Source organism: Suncus etruscus, chromosome 4, assembly GCF_024139225.1.
Source record: "Suncus etruscus isolate mSunEtr1 chromosome 4, mSunEtr1.pri.cur, whole genome shotgun sequence".
In the NCBI taxonomy this organism is placed as follows: Eukaryota; Metazoa; Chordata; class Mammalia; order Eulipotyphla; family Soricidae; genus Suncus; species Suncus etruscus.
In genome coordinates, this window is record NC_064851.1 from 21,662,846 (window position 1) to 21,680,526 (window position 17,681).

At 42.0% G+C, this 17,681-nt stretch overlaps 1 protein-coding gene across 1 annotated transcript in view; it reads right to left on the reverse strand.

Annotated features, from left to right (window-relative positions):
• SPEN (spen family transcriptional repressor) overlaps nt 1–17,681 on the reverse strand; it is a 97,720-nt gene that overhangs the window by 58,128 nt on the left and 21,911 nt on the right. The window contains 9 exon segments of the mRNA XM_049771926.1: nt 9,402–9,514; nt 9,516–9,542; nt 9,544–9,591; nt 9,593–9,652; nt 9,654–9,836; nt 9,838–9,886; nt 13,290–13,318; nt 13,320–13,583; nt 13,585–13,615. Of these exon segments, the coding sequence (XP_049627883.1) occupies nt 9,402–9,514; nt 9,516–9,542; nt 9,544–9,591; nt 9,593–9,652; nt 9,654–9,836; nt 9,838–9,886; nt 13,290–13,318; nt 13,320–13,583; nt 13,585–13,615 (804 nt within the window).

The window sequence follows — 17,681 nt, forward strand, 5'->3', positions numbered from 1 at the left end:
AAACCATATATGGACCCTAGTACCATTTATCCCCCAGAGTCCAGAAATAAGCCCTGAGCACTGCCAAGTGTGGCCAAAAGATGTTTCTGCACATGTCGCTAACCCTAATTTTATCCCCTGCAGTGCACATGTGATAAGTGGCTCCTGAGTACTGCCAGCTGTGGTCCAAACCCACTCTCCATCAAAACAAGAAAAAAGAATATAATTACTTTCCCTTTCCTTCAACCATGCATTGATTAATAAAAACCAAGCTCTACTTTGTCCACTAAGAATGTTAATTTTGAAGAGTTTCACACACAGGAAGTACTCATTCTTACCAATGACTATGTCCCTGGGCCTTACTTCTAAATAATTTTTAAGAACTTTAAACATGGGTCAGAGAGATAGCATGGAAGTAAGGCATTTGCCTTGCATGCAGAAGGATGGTGGTTCGAATCCCTGCGTCCCATATGGTCCCCCGAGCCTGCCAGGAGCAATTTCTGAGCATAGAGCCAGGAGTAACCCTGACTGAGCGCTGCCGGGTGCGAGCCAAAAACAAAACAAAATAAAACAAAAAAAGAACTTTAAATATGTTTTGCAATCACAAATATTATAATATTTGTTCTTCACAAAGGAAATAACATTCTAAAATCCTATTGCATCTGAAATTACTGCTTGAAGTCATAAAAATTAGAGGGCCAGAGAGATGCCTCAATGAATTTTGTAAACCTGGGTTAAATCCCCAGTACACATCACTGAGAATGACTTCCAAGCATGAAGTCAGGAGTAGTCACTAAATACCACATGGTGTGCTCCAAAACTGAAAGGTTTATGACTGGGGTTGGAGAAAGGGCTCTTGCCTTGCCTGTGACCCACCCAGATTTAAGCTCAGCATCCCATAGAGACCCCTGAAAACCCCTAGAAGACCTGAGTGCATAGCCAGGAGTAAATCTGGGCACAACTGGAAGAGACCCCTCAAAAAAGGTATATGAGGGGCCGAAGAGATAGCACAGCGGCCTTTGCCTTGCAATCAGCCTATTCAGGACCAAAGGTGGTTGGTTCGAATCCCGGTGTCCCATATGTTCCCCCGTGCCTGCCAGGAGCTATTTCTGAGCAGATAGCCAGGAGTAACCCCTGAGCGCCACCGGGTGTGGCCCAAAAACAAACAAAAAAAGGTATATGGGGGTCCTGAGAGATAGCATGGAGGTAAGGCGTTTGTCTTGCATGCAGAAAGACAGTGGTTCAAATCCTGGCAACCTATATGGTCTCCCGAGCCTGCCAGTAGTGGTTTCTGAGTATAGAGCCAGGAGTAACCCCTGAGTGCTGTGGAGTGTGACCCAAAAACCAAAAAAAAAAAAAAAAAAAAAAGGTATATGATCCCTAGCAAACAATACAGCCAAGTGTGCAAGTAGCACAATCATGCAAGTGCATGCACTAATCAAAGCAATAAAGAGTGGAGGAGGAAAATAAAATAAAATTTTAGGGCCAGAGCAATAGCACACACAGCAGGTAAGGTAAGTTTACCTTGCATGCAGTTGACCTGAATTTGATCCCTGTCAGGAGTGATGCAAAGCCAGGAGTAACCCCTGTGTGTGCCAGATGTGGTCCTCAAACCAAACAAATAAAAAATAAATAATGAGGGCCCGGAGAGATAGCACAGCGGCGTTTGCCTTGCAAGCAGCCGATCCAGGACCAAAGGTGGTTGGTTCGAATCCCGGTGTCCCATATGGTCCCCCGTGCCTGCCAGGAGCTATTTCTGAGCAGACAGCCAGGAGTAACCCCTGAGCACCGCTGGGTGTGGCCCCAAAACAAGAAAGAAAGAAAGAGAGAGAGAGAGAGAGAGAGAGAGAGAGAGAGAGGAGATGAGAGATGAGGAGAGAGATGAGAGGGATGAGAGAGAGAGAGAGAGAGAGAAGAAGAAAGAAAGAAAGAAAGAAGAAAGAAAGAAAAGAAGAAAGAAAGAAAAAGAAAGAAGAAAGAAAGAAAGAAGAAAGAAAGAAAGAAAGAAAGAAAGAAAGAAAGAAAGAAAGAAAGAAAGAAAGAAAGAAAGAAAGAAAGAAAGAAAGAAAGAAAGAAAGAAAGAAAGAAAGAAAGAAAGAAAGAAAGAAAGAGTATTTAAGCATTTCAAGATTTTTTGAATACATTCTCAGGGAAAGACAATCAACATCTCAGGTCTGCACTACAAAGGAAGACCAGGGTCACCCATTCTTAGAGAAGAGCACTGAGTGATTCATCATTCAACAATATGGTCTAAAAGTTAACTTCAGGGGCCGGAGTGATAGCATGGAGGTAGAGTATTTGCCTTGCATGCAGAAGGACGATGGTTCGAATCCCAGCATCCCATATGGTCCCCCAAGCCTGCCAGGAGTGATTTCTGGGCGCAGAGCCAGGAGTAACCCCAGAGTACTGCAGGGTATGACCCAAAAAAAAATTAAAAATAAAAAAAAAAGTTAACTTTAAAAGGGGCCGGAGAGATAGCATGGAGGTAAGACCTTCTGCCTTTCATGCAGGTCACCAGTTGGAATCCCGGTATCCCATATGGTCCCTCGGGCCTGCCAAGAGCGATTTCTGAGCTTAGAGCCAGGAGTAACCCCTGAGCAATGCCGGGTGTGACCCAAAAACAAAACAAAACAAAACTTAACTTTAAAAAAAAGCCAATTCTATTCATTGCTTTCATAAATCACCATGGGGGAGGGGGGGTGTTGGGCCACACCCAATGGTGCTCGAGGGTTACTCCTGGCTCTCTGTTCAGAAATCGCTCCTAGCAGGCACGGGGTACCATATGAGATGCCATATGGGATGCCGGGATTCAAACCACCCTTGGTCCTAGCTCTGCTTTCCAGGCAAACGCCCTACCACTGTGCTATCTCTTCCACCCCTTTTTACCATTATTTTTTCTTTATTTTCTTTTTTTTTTTCCATTATTTTTTCTTAATACAATCTTTCACACCTGTCCCAAGTTAGACAGTCTTATATAATTCAGTTTTCCTTTTCCAGGTTACTTATTTCCTAACCCCAATTTATTTTTACCTTTTTTTGGGGGGAGGGGATTGGTTTTGGGACAAACCAGCTGTACTCAGAGGTTGTTCCTCACTCTGCACTCAGGAATTACTCCTGCTAGTTTGTGGGAGACCAAACGGGATGTCAGAGATCAAACCCAGGTTGGCTATATGTAAGGCAAGCGCCATACTCTGTGCTATTGCTCCAGTGCATCCTAACCATAATTTCTATCTTTACAAATTTAAGTCACCGAGAGTCTTCAACAGCACATCTCCAAAGGCTATCTTCTTTCTCAATTTCTTTGATGGCTCTTCTCAGCAAAAAGAGATAAAATCCAGGAGGCCAGAGAGATAATAGGTGCTTTCCTTGCACGTGGCTGACCTAGATTTGTGCCACATCCCTTAAACTACCCCCACTGAGACCGGCCAAGAGTAATCCCTGAGTAGAGAATCAGAAAAGAGCCCTGTACACAGCCTGATGTGGCAAAAACAAAAAAGAAAAACATATAAATATTTTAAAAATTCAAAGTCATGGAGATCAGAGAGACAGCACAGCAGTAGTTTGTCTTGCATGCAGCTGGCCCGGATGAACTGGTTTGATTCCCAGCATCCCAGCCTGCCAGGGGCCATTTCTGAGCACAGAGCCAGGAGTAATCCCTGAGTGCTGCCGGGTGTGACCCAAAAACCAAAAACCGGAAGAAGAAAAAAAAAAAAACAGAAAACAAACAAACAAACAAAAAAAACAGAGCTGGAGAGATTGCACAGCGGTAAGGCATTTGCCTTGCATGCAGTGGTTCGAATCCTGGCATCCCATGTGGTCCCGAGCCTGCTGGGGGTGAGTTCTGAGCATAGAGCCAGGAGTAACCAACCCCTGAGAGCTGCCAGGTATGACCCAAAAACCAAAAATCATTAGAATAATAAAATTGGGGCTGGAGCAATAGCACAGCAGTAAGGCATCTGTCATGCATACGGCCAATTCTGAGGGATCTCCGTTAGATTCCAGACAACCCATGTGATCCCCAAGCTGCCAGGAGCAATTTCTGAATGCAGAGCCAGGAATAATCCCTGAGCACTATCAGGTATGACCTAAAAACAATAATAATAATAATAATAATAATAATAATAATAATAATAATAATAATAATATTCTAAAGTATTTACTTCAGGTATGACCTAAAAACAAAAATAATAATAATAATATTCTATGGGCTCGGAGAGATAGCACAGCGGCGTTTGCCTTGCAAGCAGCCGATCCAGGACCTAAGGTGGTTGGTTCGAATCCCGGTGTCCCATATGGTCCCCCGTGCCTGCCAGGAGCTATTTCTGAGCAGACAGCCAGGATTAACCCCTGAGCACCGCCGGGTGTGACCCAAAAAAAAAAAAAAAACCAAAAATAATAATAATAATAATAATAATATTCTAAAGTATTTACTTGTTTCAAAACGATGTCCACCCACCTGTATCTCTTCAAATTGTTCCTCTGCTCATGATGCTTCTATCAAGGGGTCAATGACACAGTACAGTAGGTACGGTAAAAGACCCAGAATAGATCCCGGCAGCTTCAATGGTTCCCCAAACCCTCCAGGAATGACCCTTGAGCACAGAGCAAGGAGTAAGCCCTAAGCACAACTGGGTATGGCAAGGGGGTGGGGGCGCACATTATTCCCTATCTAAAATGTAATTCATCTCTAATCCCTCATTCATGTTCTACCCAGCCTTCATAGTCCAATGATACTTCCCAGATCTTTATCAGTAGTAAAAATAATTCTGTTCACCTACTGCTCTTGCTATGTACAGAGTTGTCATTAGTTGTCATTATATAAAGTAACTTCAGTAAACTAATAAGAGATTCAAATATCCTACTCCAAAAACAACCTATCACTATAAGGTTGAAATCTAGAAAATATGACTAAATAGTAAAAGGAAACCTATAATATAAGTACATATACTAATAAATTTTCAAGAGAAAGGAACTTTTTTTTTTTTTTGGTTTTTTGGGCCACACCCAGCATTGCTCAGGGGTTACTCCTGGCTGTCTGCTCAGAAATAGCTCCTGGCAGGCACGGGGGACCATATGGGACACGGGGATTCGAACCAACCACCTTTGGTCCTGGATCGGCTGCTTGCAAGGCAAACACCGCTATGCTATCTCTCCGGGCCCGAAAGGAACATTTTAAAGGGAAGAAACACCTAGTGGTGCTGAGGATCTAACCCTGGGCTTCTACATGCAAAGTATGTTTTCTAGGTCTTTGAGCTATCACCCAAGCCTTGGATTGAGGGATGGCGAGGGGAGAGTACATTTTAACAGAAGGATCAACATAGGTGTTTTTTTTGTTTTTTTGTTTTTTTGGGCCACACCCGGTGATGCTCAGGGGTTACTCCTGGCTGTTTGCTCAGAAATAGCTCCTGGCAGGCACGGGGGACCATATGGGAAACCGGATTTGAACCAACCACCTTAGGTCCTGGACTGGCTGCTTGCAAGGCAAACACTGCGGTGCTATCTCTCCGGGCCCAACATAGGTTATTTTTTTTTTTTTTTAAAAATGGGTGTAGTACAGATAGGGGGCTTGCTTTACATAATGTCTACCCGGATTCAATCCCTGGCATCCTCATATGGTCCCCCAGGCACTGCCAGAAATAATTCCTGTGTGTAGAACCAGCACTAATTCAATTAATTCCAGCATTAATTCAATCCTGAGCACTGAAAGAAGTGATTCCAGAGTACAGAAACAGTAAGTTTTGAGCACTGCTATGGTGGGAGGAAGAAGGAGGAGAAGGAAGAAGGAGGAAGAGGAGGAGGAGGAGGAGGTGGTCGTGGTGGTGGTAGTAGTAAAAACATGCATTGTTATCCTATTTGCTAATAAGCACAATTCTCTGTGAAGCAAGATCCCTAGCACTACAAATGATTTCTGTCACCAAAGCAGCTTGGTATATATGTGTGTGCACTATAACTAATTGTGAAAGTGTCACATCTAAATGAACAAGCTTCACAATCAAGTATGTTTGTGACTCTCCCACCTAGTCATTGCAACAATAAAGGGGGAACAGGGAACAAGTTCTTTTTTCTTTTTAGGCCACAGCCAACAGTATTCAGGAATTACTCCTGGTGGTGCTCTGGATTCCATATGAGATGCTGGGGATCCAATCTGGGTCAGCTACATGAGAGACACTCCGACCCACTGTACTATATTGCTCCAGCCCAAGAGATTTTCTTGATCACCTACTTTTAATCTCTATTATAATACAGTCCCTAGATAGATTTTCTTTTTTGGGAGGGACCTACACCCAGCGGCACTCAGAGTTAACTCCTGGATCTGCGCTCGGAAATCCTATACAAGAAAAGGGGGAGCACCTTATAATCAATTACAGAATTCAAATTAGTATTGTCTAGAAAATAATGTCAAATGGGGCTGTAGTGACAATCCAGTAGGAAGGTGCCTTGCACAATGGCCAACCCAGGTTTTGATTCCTGGAACAATATATTGGTACCCTAAACACCTCAATGAGTGATTCCTGTATGCAAAGCCAGGCGTGACCCCTGCAAACTACCAGGCATAGCCCGAAAAATCAAAACACATAAATGGTGGGGGTCTAGTGTCATAGTACAAAAGAGGGGAGGGGTGGCTTGCCTTGCACGCAGCCAACTCAGATTAAATCCCTAGCAATCCAATGGCCCCCCCCTAAGCATGGGTAAAGAATGATCTGAGGACAGAGTCAAGCCCTGAGACCTGCTGATGCTTATAGCCCCAAAAACAAACAAACAAAAGCACAAAATTTAAAACAAGGGTAACTAGAGCTGGAGCAACAGTACTTGCAAGTAGGGTGCTTGTCTTGCATACAGCTGACCCAGGGTTCAATCTCCAGCACCCTATATGAACCCCATTCCTGTCATGAGTGATTCCTCAGCACAGAGCCAAGAGAGACCCCCCCCCCCCAAAAAAAAAAAAACCTAGTGATTATCTGGAATTAACAGACTGAATAACAATAATAGAAAAGAGAAACATAAAAAATGGCTATCAACATCTAAAGTAGTAATAGTAACACAATAATTAATGGCAGCAACTACAAAACATACTGGGGTACTGAGCAATTTTCATACATTATTCATTTTAATTTTCATAATCTTATATGAAGTTCTCATAAATAAAAAATGCTAAGTAAAAAGCTTAAAACATTTATCAAAATCATAAAAATAAAGGTATACCAATTAAGTGGATCTGTAATTTAAAACCCATACACATATATACATCAGAACTGAGTAATAGCTCAAAGGCCTGGAGCACATTTTGCATGAGATCCAGGTTTGATACCCAGCATCACATGGTCCCTGAGAACCACCAAAGAGCGATCCAGAGGCACCAAGACAAGTATAATCTGAGTAAAACTGCATGTGACCCAAAGCAGAAAACAGAAATAATAAAACAAATTTAAAGTTCTTTTTTTTTTTTTTTTTTTTTTTTTGGTTTTAGGCCACACCCTGTGACGCTCAGGGGTTACTCCTGGCTATGCGCTCAGAAGTTGCTCCTGGCTTCTTGGGGGACCATATGGGACGCCGGGGGATCGACCGAGGTCCGTCTAGGCTAGCGCAGGCAAGGCATGCACCTTACCTCCAGCGCCACGCCTGGCCCCACAAATTTAAAGTTTTAAGATTGCCTTCTTTTTTTGTGTGTGCTTTAGAGTCATACCCAGAGGTGCTCAGGGATCATTTCTGACAGTGGTCAGGGAACCACAACAGAGCTGAGGATCAAACTGAGACATCTACAACACAAAGCGTTTGCTTGGTTTGTCAAATTATCATTCTAGGCTTTATTATTTTCATCTTTAAAAATAAAATCACTGGGCCCGGAGAGATAACACAGTGGTGTTTGCCTTGCAAGCAGCCGCTCCAGGACCTAAGGTGGTTGATTTGAATCCCGGTTTCCCATATGGTCCCCCATATGCCTGCCAGGAGCTATTTCTGAGCAGACAGCCAGGAGTAACCCCTGAGCATCGCCGGTGTGGCCCAAAAACAAACAAAAAACAAACAAACCAAAAGATAAAATCACTTTGTTGGGGCGGAGCAATGGCACAGCAGTAGGGTGTTTTTGCCTTGAATGCAGCTAACCCAGGATGGCCCACAGTTCAATCCCCCGGTGTCCCATATGGTCCCCCAAGCTAGGAGCAATTTCTGAGTGCATAGCCAGAAGTAATCCCTGAGCATCCCTGGGTTGTGGTCCAATAATTAAAAAAAAAAAAAAAAATCAGGGGCCCCGGATATATAGCACAGTGGTGTTTGCCTTGCAAGCAGCCGATCCAGGACCAAAGGTTGTTGGTTCGAATTCCGGTGTCCCATATGGTCCCCCATGCCTGCCAGGAGCAATTTCTGAGCATGGAGCCAGGAGTAACACCAGTGGGGTGTGGCCCAAAAACAAAAACAAAAAATCACTTTGTTAAAAAAAAATCCAGCTATCTAGCAGGAGAGGTAACACAGTGGTAGAGTGTTTGCCTCGCACGCAGCTGATTCAAACAGATGGTGTTTCAAAATTCAGGCATCCATATGGTCCCCCATGCCTTCCAGGTGTGATTTCTTGAGCACAGAGCCAGAAGTAATCCCTGAGCACCCCCGAATGTGACCCAAAACAAACAAACAAAAACAACAACCAGAAACCAGTATTATAGGAGTCAGAGCAATAGCACAGGGTGGGTTAGGGGTGTTTTGCCTTGCACAACGACAGACCCAGTTTCAATCCCTGGCCTCCCATATGGTTCCCTGAGCCTGCAAAAGTAATATCTAAGCACAGAGCCAGGAGTAACTTCCTGAGAACTACCAGATGTTGGTTCAAAACAAAACCAAAAAAAAAAAAAAAAAAAGTATAATATACCTAAGCAATTTAAAAAAAAAAAAAAAACTTGAGACCTTTTAGTGGAAGAAGACAACTTAACAGAAAAAAGAAACCATTTTCAGTGGCACAAGATTCACTTCAGAGGCCAGAGAGGATAGCATGAAGGTAAGGCATTTGCCTTGCATGTTGAAGGACAGTGTTCGAATACCCGCATCCCATATGGTCCTGAGTCTGCCAGGAGCGATTTCTGAGGCATAGAGCCAGGAGGAACCCGCCTGAGTGCTGCCGGGTGTAACCCAAAAACCAAAAGAAATAAAAAAAGATTCATTTCAACAGCTAATTACTGTTTCTGTTCCTTAATGAAAAATTTAGTTTTTATATTTGCTGAGGTCAAGAAGATAAGTTTCTGTAAATCATCAGTTTCAAGTACAAAAAGTTAATTCAAAGTTCACAAATAATCAGATTCTTAACTCATATATATATGTTTCCAAATCGTTTTATTTTAGAAATATTTCTATGCTAAAAATCATTACCCTTGATCTTTAAGAACTTATAAGAAATTATTCAACAGCTTTGTTATAACAAAAGGCAGTTAACCTACCTGTCACTGCTGGTACTGCTGCTGCTGCTGATTGAATCGCTACTGGAGGATCTACTCCTAGAGCCGCTGCCGCTAGGGGACCTTGTAGGTCTCGATGCTTGGCTAACCAGCCTTATGAGGAGACTGGTTTCTAGACTGGGTATGAATGTGGTGACCGACTCCTGCTGTGCTGGTAATTCCGCTCTGCCTTACCTGCCTCGTACCTCCCGGGTAATATCATCCCTGTAGATATCCCTGTGTACAACACCTGGGCAGTGTAAATTGATCCCGAGCCCTAGGTTCGTATCGGGGGTCATTGAGCATCAAAACGGTTTTGGACTTCGACTCCGAGAAGTGTAATAGAGACCCATGTTGTAAGGTCCGCTCTCGAGGATCTCTATAGTAATCCTGATCGTAATGTCTTGTCCGATCAAATCCTCCCGTCCCCCGTTCATGGGTGTCCATAGGCACTATGTTCATAAACACGCTCCCTGTTATCTGAAGCCCTGCATTTAGGAGGGGAAAAAATATTTAATCAATCAGAAAGAGGAAGCAAAACTAAAAGCAAGTCATGTAAACATTCACTTCGGCATTATTTTTGTCTTGCAACTGGACATTTTCTAAACAGCATTGACCTACTTAGTGAGCAAACATTAACGAGCTTAAATTTTATTTGACAAAAAATTATATTCACAGTTAAGTAATTATATTTCAACTATATATTGGACTTCATGACTAGTATTCTTCAGACTGGTCTCTTTGTTAAGAAGGATTTTTCTCACTGATATACATAAATCCATCCTTTTAAGTTTAATGAGATAAGGAAAATGTAAGTTTAGCATGAAAGTTTTAAGATATACTTTCATTTGACTAAAACACATGCTAAGTTTTAATTTATACTTGCAAATTTACGTTAGACAAAATGTCCATGATATATTTTAACAGACATGAAAGTCATATAGCCCTGGCATAGTCTCTGGAAGTATTAGGGCATTTTCAAAGAAGTTGATAAAAAATTTTCCAGAAAAAATAATTCATTATATTAACTTTAGTTGTTAACTTTTTACTTCTTTTTTTTTGGGAGGGGTTGGAAGTTGTTTTTTTCTGGGTCACACCTGGCAGCATTCAGGGGTTACTCCTGGCTCTATGCTCAGAAATCGCCCCTGGCAGGCACAGGGGACCATATGGGATGCTGGGATTCGAACCACCATCCTTCTGCATGAAAGGCAAACGCCTTACCCTCCATGCTATCTCTCTGGGCCCCACTTTTTACTTCTTGAATAATTATAAAAATTACTAAAATATGACATAAACTGCCATGCCAATCACATTAATTTAACAAAAAAGGAAGCTTAGAAAAACAAAAAATCACTTAGAAAATCAAAGTATTGATTTGATTTGTTATCCACTGATAAGATTGAACTAATGAAAAATAGGAGGTATATTCTCTTAGGTTTTAGCTATATCCAAGTTGCCTCTAGTGAAATGTGACGATTTCAAAAATTCTAAAATTATCTAAAGTTGCTATTAGCAATGGTTTGATTTACAAAAAGTATTTTATGAGCTGTGTGTCAAATTAAGAGTATAAAAAATGGTTGCATGTGCAATTATACACATGCATTAATATTATAAACCAATTCTATTCCTTAAAAAAATCTTAAACTTTATTTTATATAAGAAAGCAGAACTTAGGCTGGAGCAATAGAGCAGCAGTAGATATTTGGCTTGCATACAGCCAACCCAGGCCAACCTACATATGGGAATTACTCCACATGGTCTAAAACACCACCAGGGATCAGAGATCCCTTGCTCAGGGAACAGAGCCAGAGTAAGCCCTAAGAACTGCCAAACAAACTCCAAAACAAACAAACAAGCAAAAATAAATAAACAAAAGACAATTTTGAATGAACATTACTTGAAGTGAGTTAATCTTCTCAATCTAACATTTAAATCTACATTAATCAGAAGACTAAAAAAATCATAAATGATGGGAGTATTCCTATAAGACAATCTAGCAAAAATATTAATAAAAAGCTACCTGGGCAAACATGTACAGCAATACTATATTCTCAATGCATGCTTAGATAGGGGAATCTCTCTGCTATCTTTATATCTTTATTTTCACACATAATTTCATGTAGACACAGTCATACCTTTCCTAGTGGTTTTTTGCTTCTTATGCCATTACAAAAAGCAACTGATGTTGATTTTAAAAATTTAATCTTTCCTATATAAATTTATTAAATGCCTTTCTCCTTTTTATCTTTTTTTTGGAATTTGAAATTTTCAAAATCTAATAAACAAAAGAATTTCTTTTCAGACTTAAAGAAAAATTTTTAAAACAATTCAATTAGCACCCAATCAAATGTTAACCAGGGAAAGCAGGTTATTAATTAAATAACAGAAGCAATAGGCAGTGGTTGTAGAAGTACTGCTACTGTTGATATTTTATAATATATATGTTCTTATCCATTAAGAAGATATAGGAGGCAAGCACAAGAGCTAGCAGAGCTGAAATCTAATAGCTATTCCTTGATTCATCTATTAGTAGTACTAAATATTTCTAAAGTTAGTGGGGGGGAATAAAAAGTGTGACGTGGGTGTAGGAGAGGGGCTAATATATACACAGGTCAGGACATACCAACCTTTTCCAAGTGTGGAAACACGACCTATAATCCCAATTAAATCTAGGGAGAGAATTGTGAAACATAACTTCCCCAATTTTGGCCCCTCTTATGGGGGTAAATCCACCTTCTTAATGGGCAAGGGGTTGTCAAATGATACTTAGATGAACCACAAGAAAAAAAAAATCTAGTGACCCAAATAAAATTATTCCACAGGAAGCAAGGTAGTCCCAGATAAACTGTAACTCTCAAACCCCAGACTTCTTCTTGAGACAGTAGACAATTACAAATTGATCCACATTCATAAAAATTTCCAGCCCTAAGTATCAATCAGCGCAGCTGACAGAAGAGAAATAGCCTATATGATTCCACCACATGAGGAAGGCAACAGTTGTTCGCCAACAGTTCTCTTTTTGTAGCCATCCAACCCAGTCAGTTTTAATTGCTGTATCCACAACTGATGGTCACCATGTGTTTCAAAGATTTTTTTTAAAGTTCTTTAACTGGACAGCAACTTGCTTAGGAAACAAGACGGTTATTCCTCTTCCCTGGACTAATGGAATCTTGACTGTATGACATCCCCAGCAATAATATGGCTATATTCCAGGTTTTAGGAACGGCCCATTATCTCAACTTTTCCCCATACAATCAAGGAGTATAATTCCACATGGAAACTGTGTAGATCCAAAATGGAAAAAGCAAGCATTGCCTTCACTCTTCTTCATCCAAGTACACACTTCCAGGTCAATATTGGTTGTAGTATCCAAGAGGTTGAATCATATTGGTCTGTAAGATGTGTCTGTGTGTTGTGTGTGTTGACAATCCAATTTTGTATACTTTATGTAGTGAAAACTGAGGAGCAGACACAACCTTCTAAAAAGACTCTGTAGACTCTAATATTCCAGAAATATTCCATATAGTACAAACCATACAATCTGTAGCCAAATAGCTCCATCAGGTAAAGTAATATATCCAAGAAGGCCTTAACATTATCCAAGAGTAGGAATAAATAATTCTAGAAGACGGGTAACTCCAAAAAATGAGGCTGCCATACAAATCTTATCTGTTTTATCTCAGGAGCAGATATCCAACCAGCTGCAGGAAATATCCACTATGGTTCCATAAGATACCAGCCAGTGGGATAGAAATCACTTCCGTTTCCAACCCAAAATAGGAAACATTGAGAAGCCCAACTTTAAATCCATCTGGGGCCCCTAAATATGAGTTTCGGTGTCTCACCGTATCAAATACAAAATACCTGCCTACAGAAACCTTGGGAACTTACCCATCAAGTCTCCGCTCATAACGTCCTTCTCAGTGCATGAAGTGATGGTGGGGGACCATAAGTAGGCCCTCCACCACCTCCTCTGAACCCAGAAACCTCTCTACTACGAGATGCTATGGAAACTGTATCATCCAATCCCCGAGCAGCACTAGGAATGGTGCCTGGTTCATTATAATCCGTGCGTAGGTCTCTATCTCCCATTTTGTTGACTGAGTTATGTAGGCCTTCTGTGCACTTTTGAATGTCCACAAAATCCACAAAGGCAGCCACTCCTCCTTCAGATCCCCTCTTGGGGGAGAATTTTGACACTTTCCACGCGGCCATATCTAGAAAAAATAAAGTCAACATTATTACTGCAGCAACAGCCTTCCAAAAATCTTTGAAAATATCTTATTTTTAGATAACATATATGTATAGGGGAAGAACATTGTATAATATATATATGGAAAGATTTTTTTTTCAGTTTTTGGTTTTTTGGGCCACACCCGGCAGTGCTCAGGGGTTACTCCTGGCTGTCTGCTCAGAAATAGCTCCTGGCAGGCACGGGGGACCAATATGGGACACCGGGATTCGAAACCAACCACCTGAATCGGCTGTTTGCAAGGCAAACGCCACTGTGCTATCTCTCCGGGCCCTATCATTGTTATAGTCGTTCCTTTCTCTACTAACTGCACTTCCCCCATACCCTGCTATTATGGCAAACTTCATCTCTATTGCCTATAGATAATAATAAAATTTTTTTGGTTTTTATTTTGGGGCCACCACCCGGTGACACTCAGGAGTTACTCCTGGCTATGTACTCTGAAATCGCTCGCTGGTTTGGGGGAACGATATGGAAACACGAAGAGATCGAACGGTGGTCTGTCCTAGGGTTAGCGTACACAAGGTCTTACTCCTTGCGCCAGCCACTCCAGCCCTGTAATAACTTTTTTTAAATACAGGAAGGGCATATGTTTAAAATGACTTTTGGAGCCGAAGATAGTTTTCAGGCAGGTAGGCACTTGCCTTGCAAAAAGCCAACCCAGGTTAGATTCTTGGCACCACATTATATTATATTTTTTCTCTCTGACCTATATTAAATTATATAAACATAATATTAATAAATCTAGAACTATTTGGAGGCCACACATTCTTTTTTTTTGTGGGGGCACACCTGGTGGCACTCAGAGGTTACTGCTTCCTGGCAGGCTTGGGTACCATATGGGATGCCAGGATTCGACACCACTGCTGGTTCAAACGCCTAACCGCTGGGCTATCTCTCTGGGCTCCCGGCATATTCTTATTTTTATTACCCCCCCCCCCAGAATCTACTATGTCTCTAAAGAAAACATGTTAAGGCTTTTTTTTTTTTTTTTTGCTTTTTGAATCATACCCAGTAGCGCTCGTTGGTTACTTCCTGGCTCTGCGCTAAAGAAATTACTCCTGGCAGGCTTGTGAAATGATATGGGGATCTGAGGGTTGAACCCAGATTGGGCCACATAGAAGGGAAACGCCCTACCCACAGTAATACTGTGCTATTGCTACCAACCCCTATTACAACATCTTCAATTGAACTTTAATATTACTTGTGATTTGTCAGAAAGAAAGGCACAGTATTTTTTTAATTTATATGATTCACGGTGACATAGAGTTCAAAAGTTGCTGATGGTTGAGTTTCAGTCATACAACGTTCCAATACCCATTCCTTTTAAGAGTGCTCATTTCCCACCAACATCCCCATTTACCTCACGTTTTCTCACCACCACTCCCAGCCTGCCACTATAGACACATCTCTTTCCCTCTTCTTCTCCCATCTTCCTCTTTGCATGCCTCCCTCCACTCCCCCCACTTTTTTGCTTTTAGGTATCTTTGTTTGCAATATTGTTACTGACAGTGTATTGGATGTAACACTTTACCTCCTTATCAAGGCCTAGTTTTGGACCAGAGAGATAATTTTCAAGTACTATAGCCATAGTACTTCTCTATCCTAACTGTACCACCACCACCACTACCACCACCATTTCTATTGTCTTTGGGTATTGGCACATTTTCTAATATAATCAGTCTATTTGGTGATGATCCAAGAAGCTGATTAATGAAAAGCAAAAACTTTTTTTTTGAAAGGAGGGTAAGGATTGGGGGCCACAACCAGTGGTGCTCAAGGGGGTTACTCCTGGCTTTAAGCTCAGAAATCACTCCTTACTACGGCCCCGGAGAGATAGCACAGCGGTGTTTGCCTTGCAAGCAGCCCGATTCCAGGACCAAAAGTGGTTGGTTCGAATCCCGGTGTCCCATATGGGTCCCCCGTGCCTGCCAGGAGCTATTTCTGAGCAGAACAGCCAGGAGTAACCCCTGAGCACGCCGGTGTGACCCAAAAACCAAACAAAAAAAAAAAAAAAGAAAGAAAAGAAAAGAAAACAAAAGAAAAGAAAACAAAAGAAAAGAAAAGAAAAGAAAAGAAAAGAAAAGAAAAGAAAAGAAAAGAAATCACTCCTGACAGGGCTGAAGAGAATAGCACTGCGGTAGGGCGTTTGCCTTGCACACAGACGATCCAGGACCAAGAGTGGTTTCGAATCCCGACAACCTATATGGTCCCCTGAGCCTGTCAGGTCCCTAAGCCCATAGCCAGGAATAAGCCCTGGGGTAGGTGGGTGGGTGTGGGGGGTGTGGGGGGGGGGTGGGGGTGTAATTTATCATTAATTTCTATGTGTGTGTGTAATTTATCATTAATTCCTATACAGAAAAAACATGATTATGGGGCCAGACCAATGGTCACAAGCAGATAGTGTGTTACAGACCTTGAACTCTGCTGGCATCTCATTTGGTTCCCCAGCACCACTAGGAAAACTCTTGAGCACAGAGCCAGGATAACCACCAGAGCACTGCCCCTCAAAAAAAGACATGATTCCTAAAATCATTTTGTCAGACAATTAAACAGAAGTAGCATAATGTAGTGTAAAAGAATCTTAATTAAAATCATTCTTTTAGGGGCCAGGAGAGAGGTAGCATGGATGGTAAGGTGTTTGCCTTTCATGCAGAAGGACAGTGGTTCGAATCCCGGCATCCCATATGGTCCCCTGTGCCTTACAGGGGGCAAATTTCTGAGCGTAAGAGCCAGGAGTAACCCCTGAGCACCGCCGGGTGTGACCCAAAAACAAAACAAAACAAGCGGCGTTTGCCTTGCAAGCAGCCGATCCAGGACCAAAGGTGGTTGGTTCGAATCCCGGTGTCCATATGGTCCCCCGTGCCTGCCAGGAGCGACTTCTGAGCAGACGAGCCAGGAGTAACCCCTGAGCACCGCTGGGTGTGGCCCAAAAACCAAAAAAAAAAAATTTATTTTTAGGGGCCAGAGTGATAACGCAGTGGTAGTTTTGCCTTGCATGTGGGCAAAACAGAACAAACTTGAGTTTGATTCCCAGCATCCCATAGAGTCCCCCAATCCAGGAGCGATTTCTGAGCTGAGCCAGGAGTAACCCAAATGTCACCAAGTGTGGCCCAAAAACCCAAAAATAAAATCTTTTTAGGAAGCAGGGGGCACTCTTGGCCGTGCTGAGGACTTACTCCTAGCTCTGAAAACTCAGGGATCACTCCTGTCTCTGCTCAGTGATCATATGGAACCCCGGTCAGCGATGTGCAAAGCAAGAGTCCTATCACCTGTACTACAGTTCTGATCCTAATTGAAATAGCTCTTTCTAAACCTAAAAAGATAAAGGTCAGTGGGTGAGATGATTGCCTTATACACATGTAGCTGAACCCAGATTCTATCCCTGACATATGAACCCTGAGCCCATCAGGAGTAATATCCTTGAATCCAGAGCCAAGAGTAATCCCTAAGTATTACCAAAGGTTTGTTCAAAATTTAAAATTATCTTTAGGAGTTCCAGAGAGATAAGATAGTACAGTGAACTGAGCTCTTGCTTTGCTGAGGCCAACCAGGCTTGTGTCCCCTTGCATCCCACATGATCCCCTGACCACTACCAGGGAGTAATTCCCTGAATGCAGAGATTGAAATAACCCTTGAAACACTGCCAGATGTGGTCCAACAAAGCCAAATAAATAAATTTGGGGCCAGAAAGATAGTACAATGCAGCATTCTTGCCTTGTAAGCGGCGTGACTAGGTTCGGTTCAATCCCTGGTTCCCCAAGTATCACCAGGGTATTTATCCCTAAGCACAGAACAGGAAATATACCCTGAACACCACCAACATAAAAGGAATAAAATATCTTTCAGTGCATTTACAAAGACACATATCTGGGGGTACAAGAAATCTTATAACTCAACATATGCTAAGTGTTCATCAAGTAGTGCCAGGGTTTAAATCCGGCACTATCTCTGATCTCTCAACATTTGAAAATTGGTTGGGGCCGGAGAGATAGCATGGAGGTAAGATGTTTGCCTTTCATGCAGAAGGA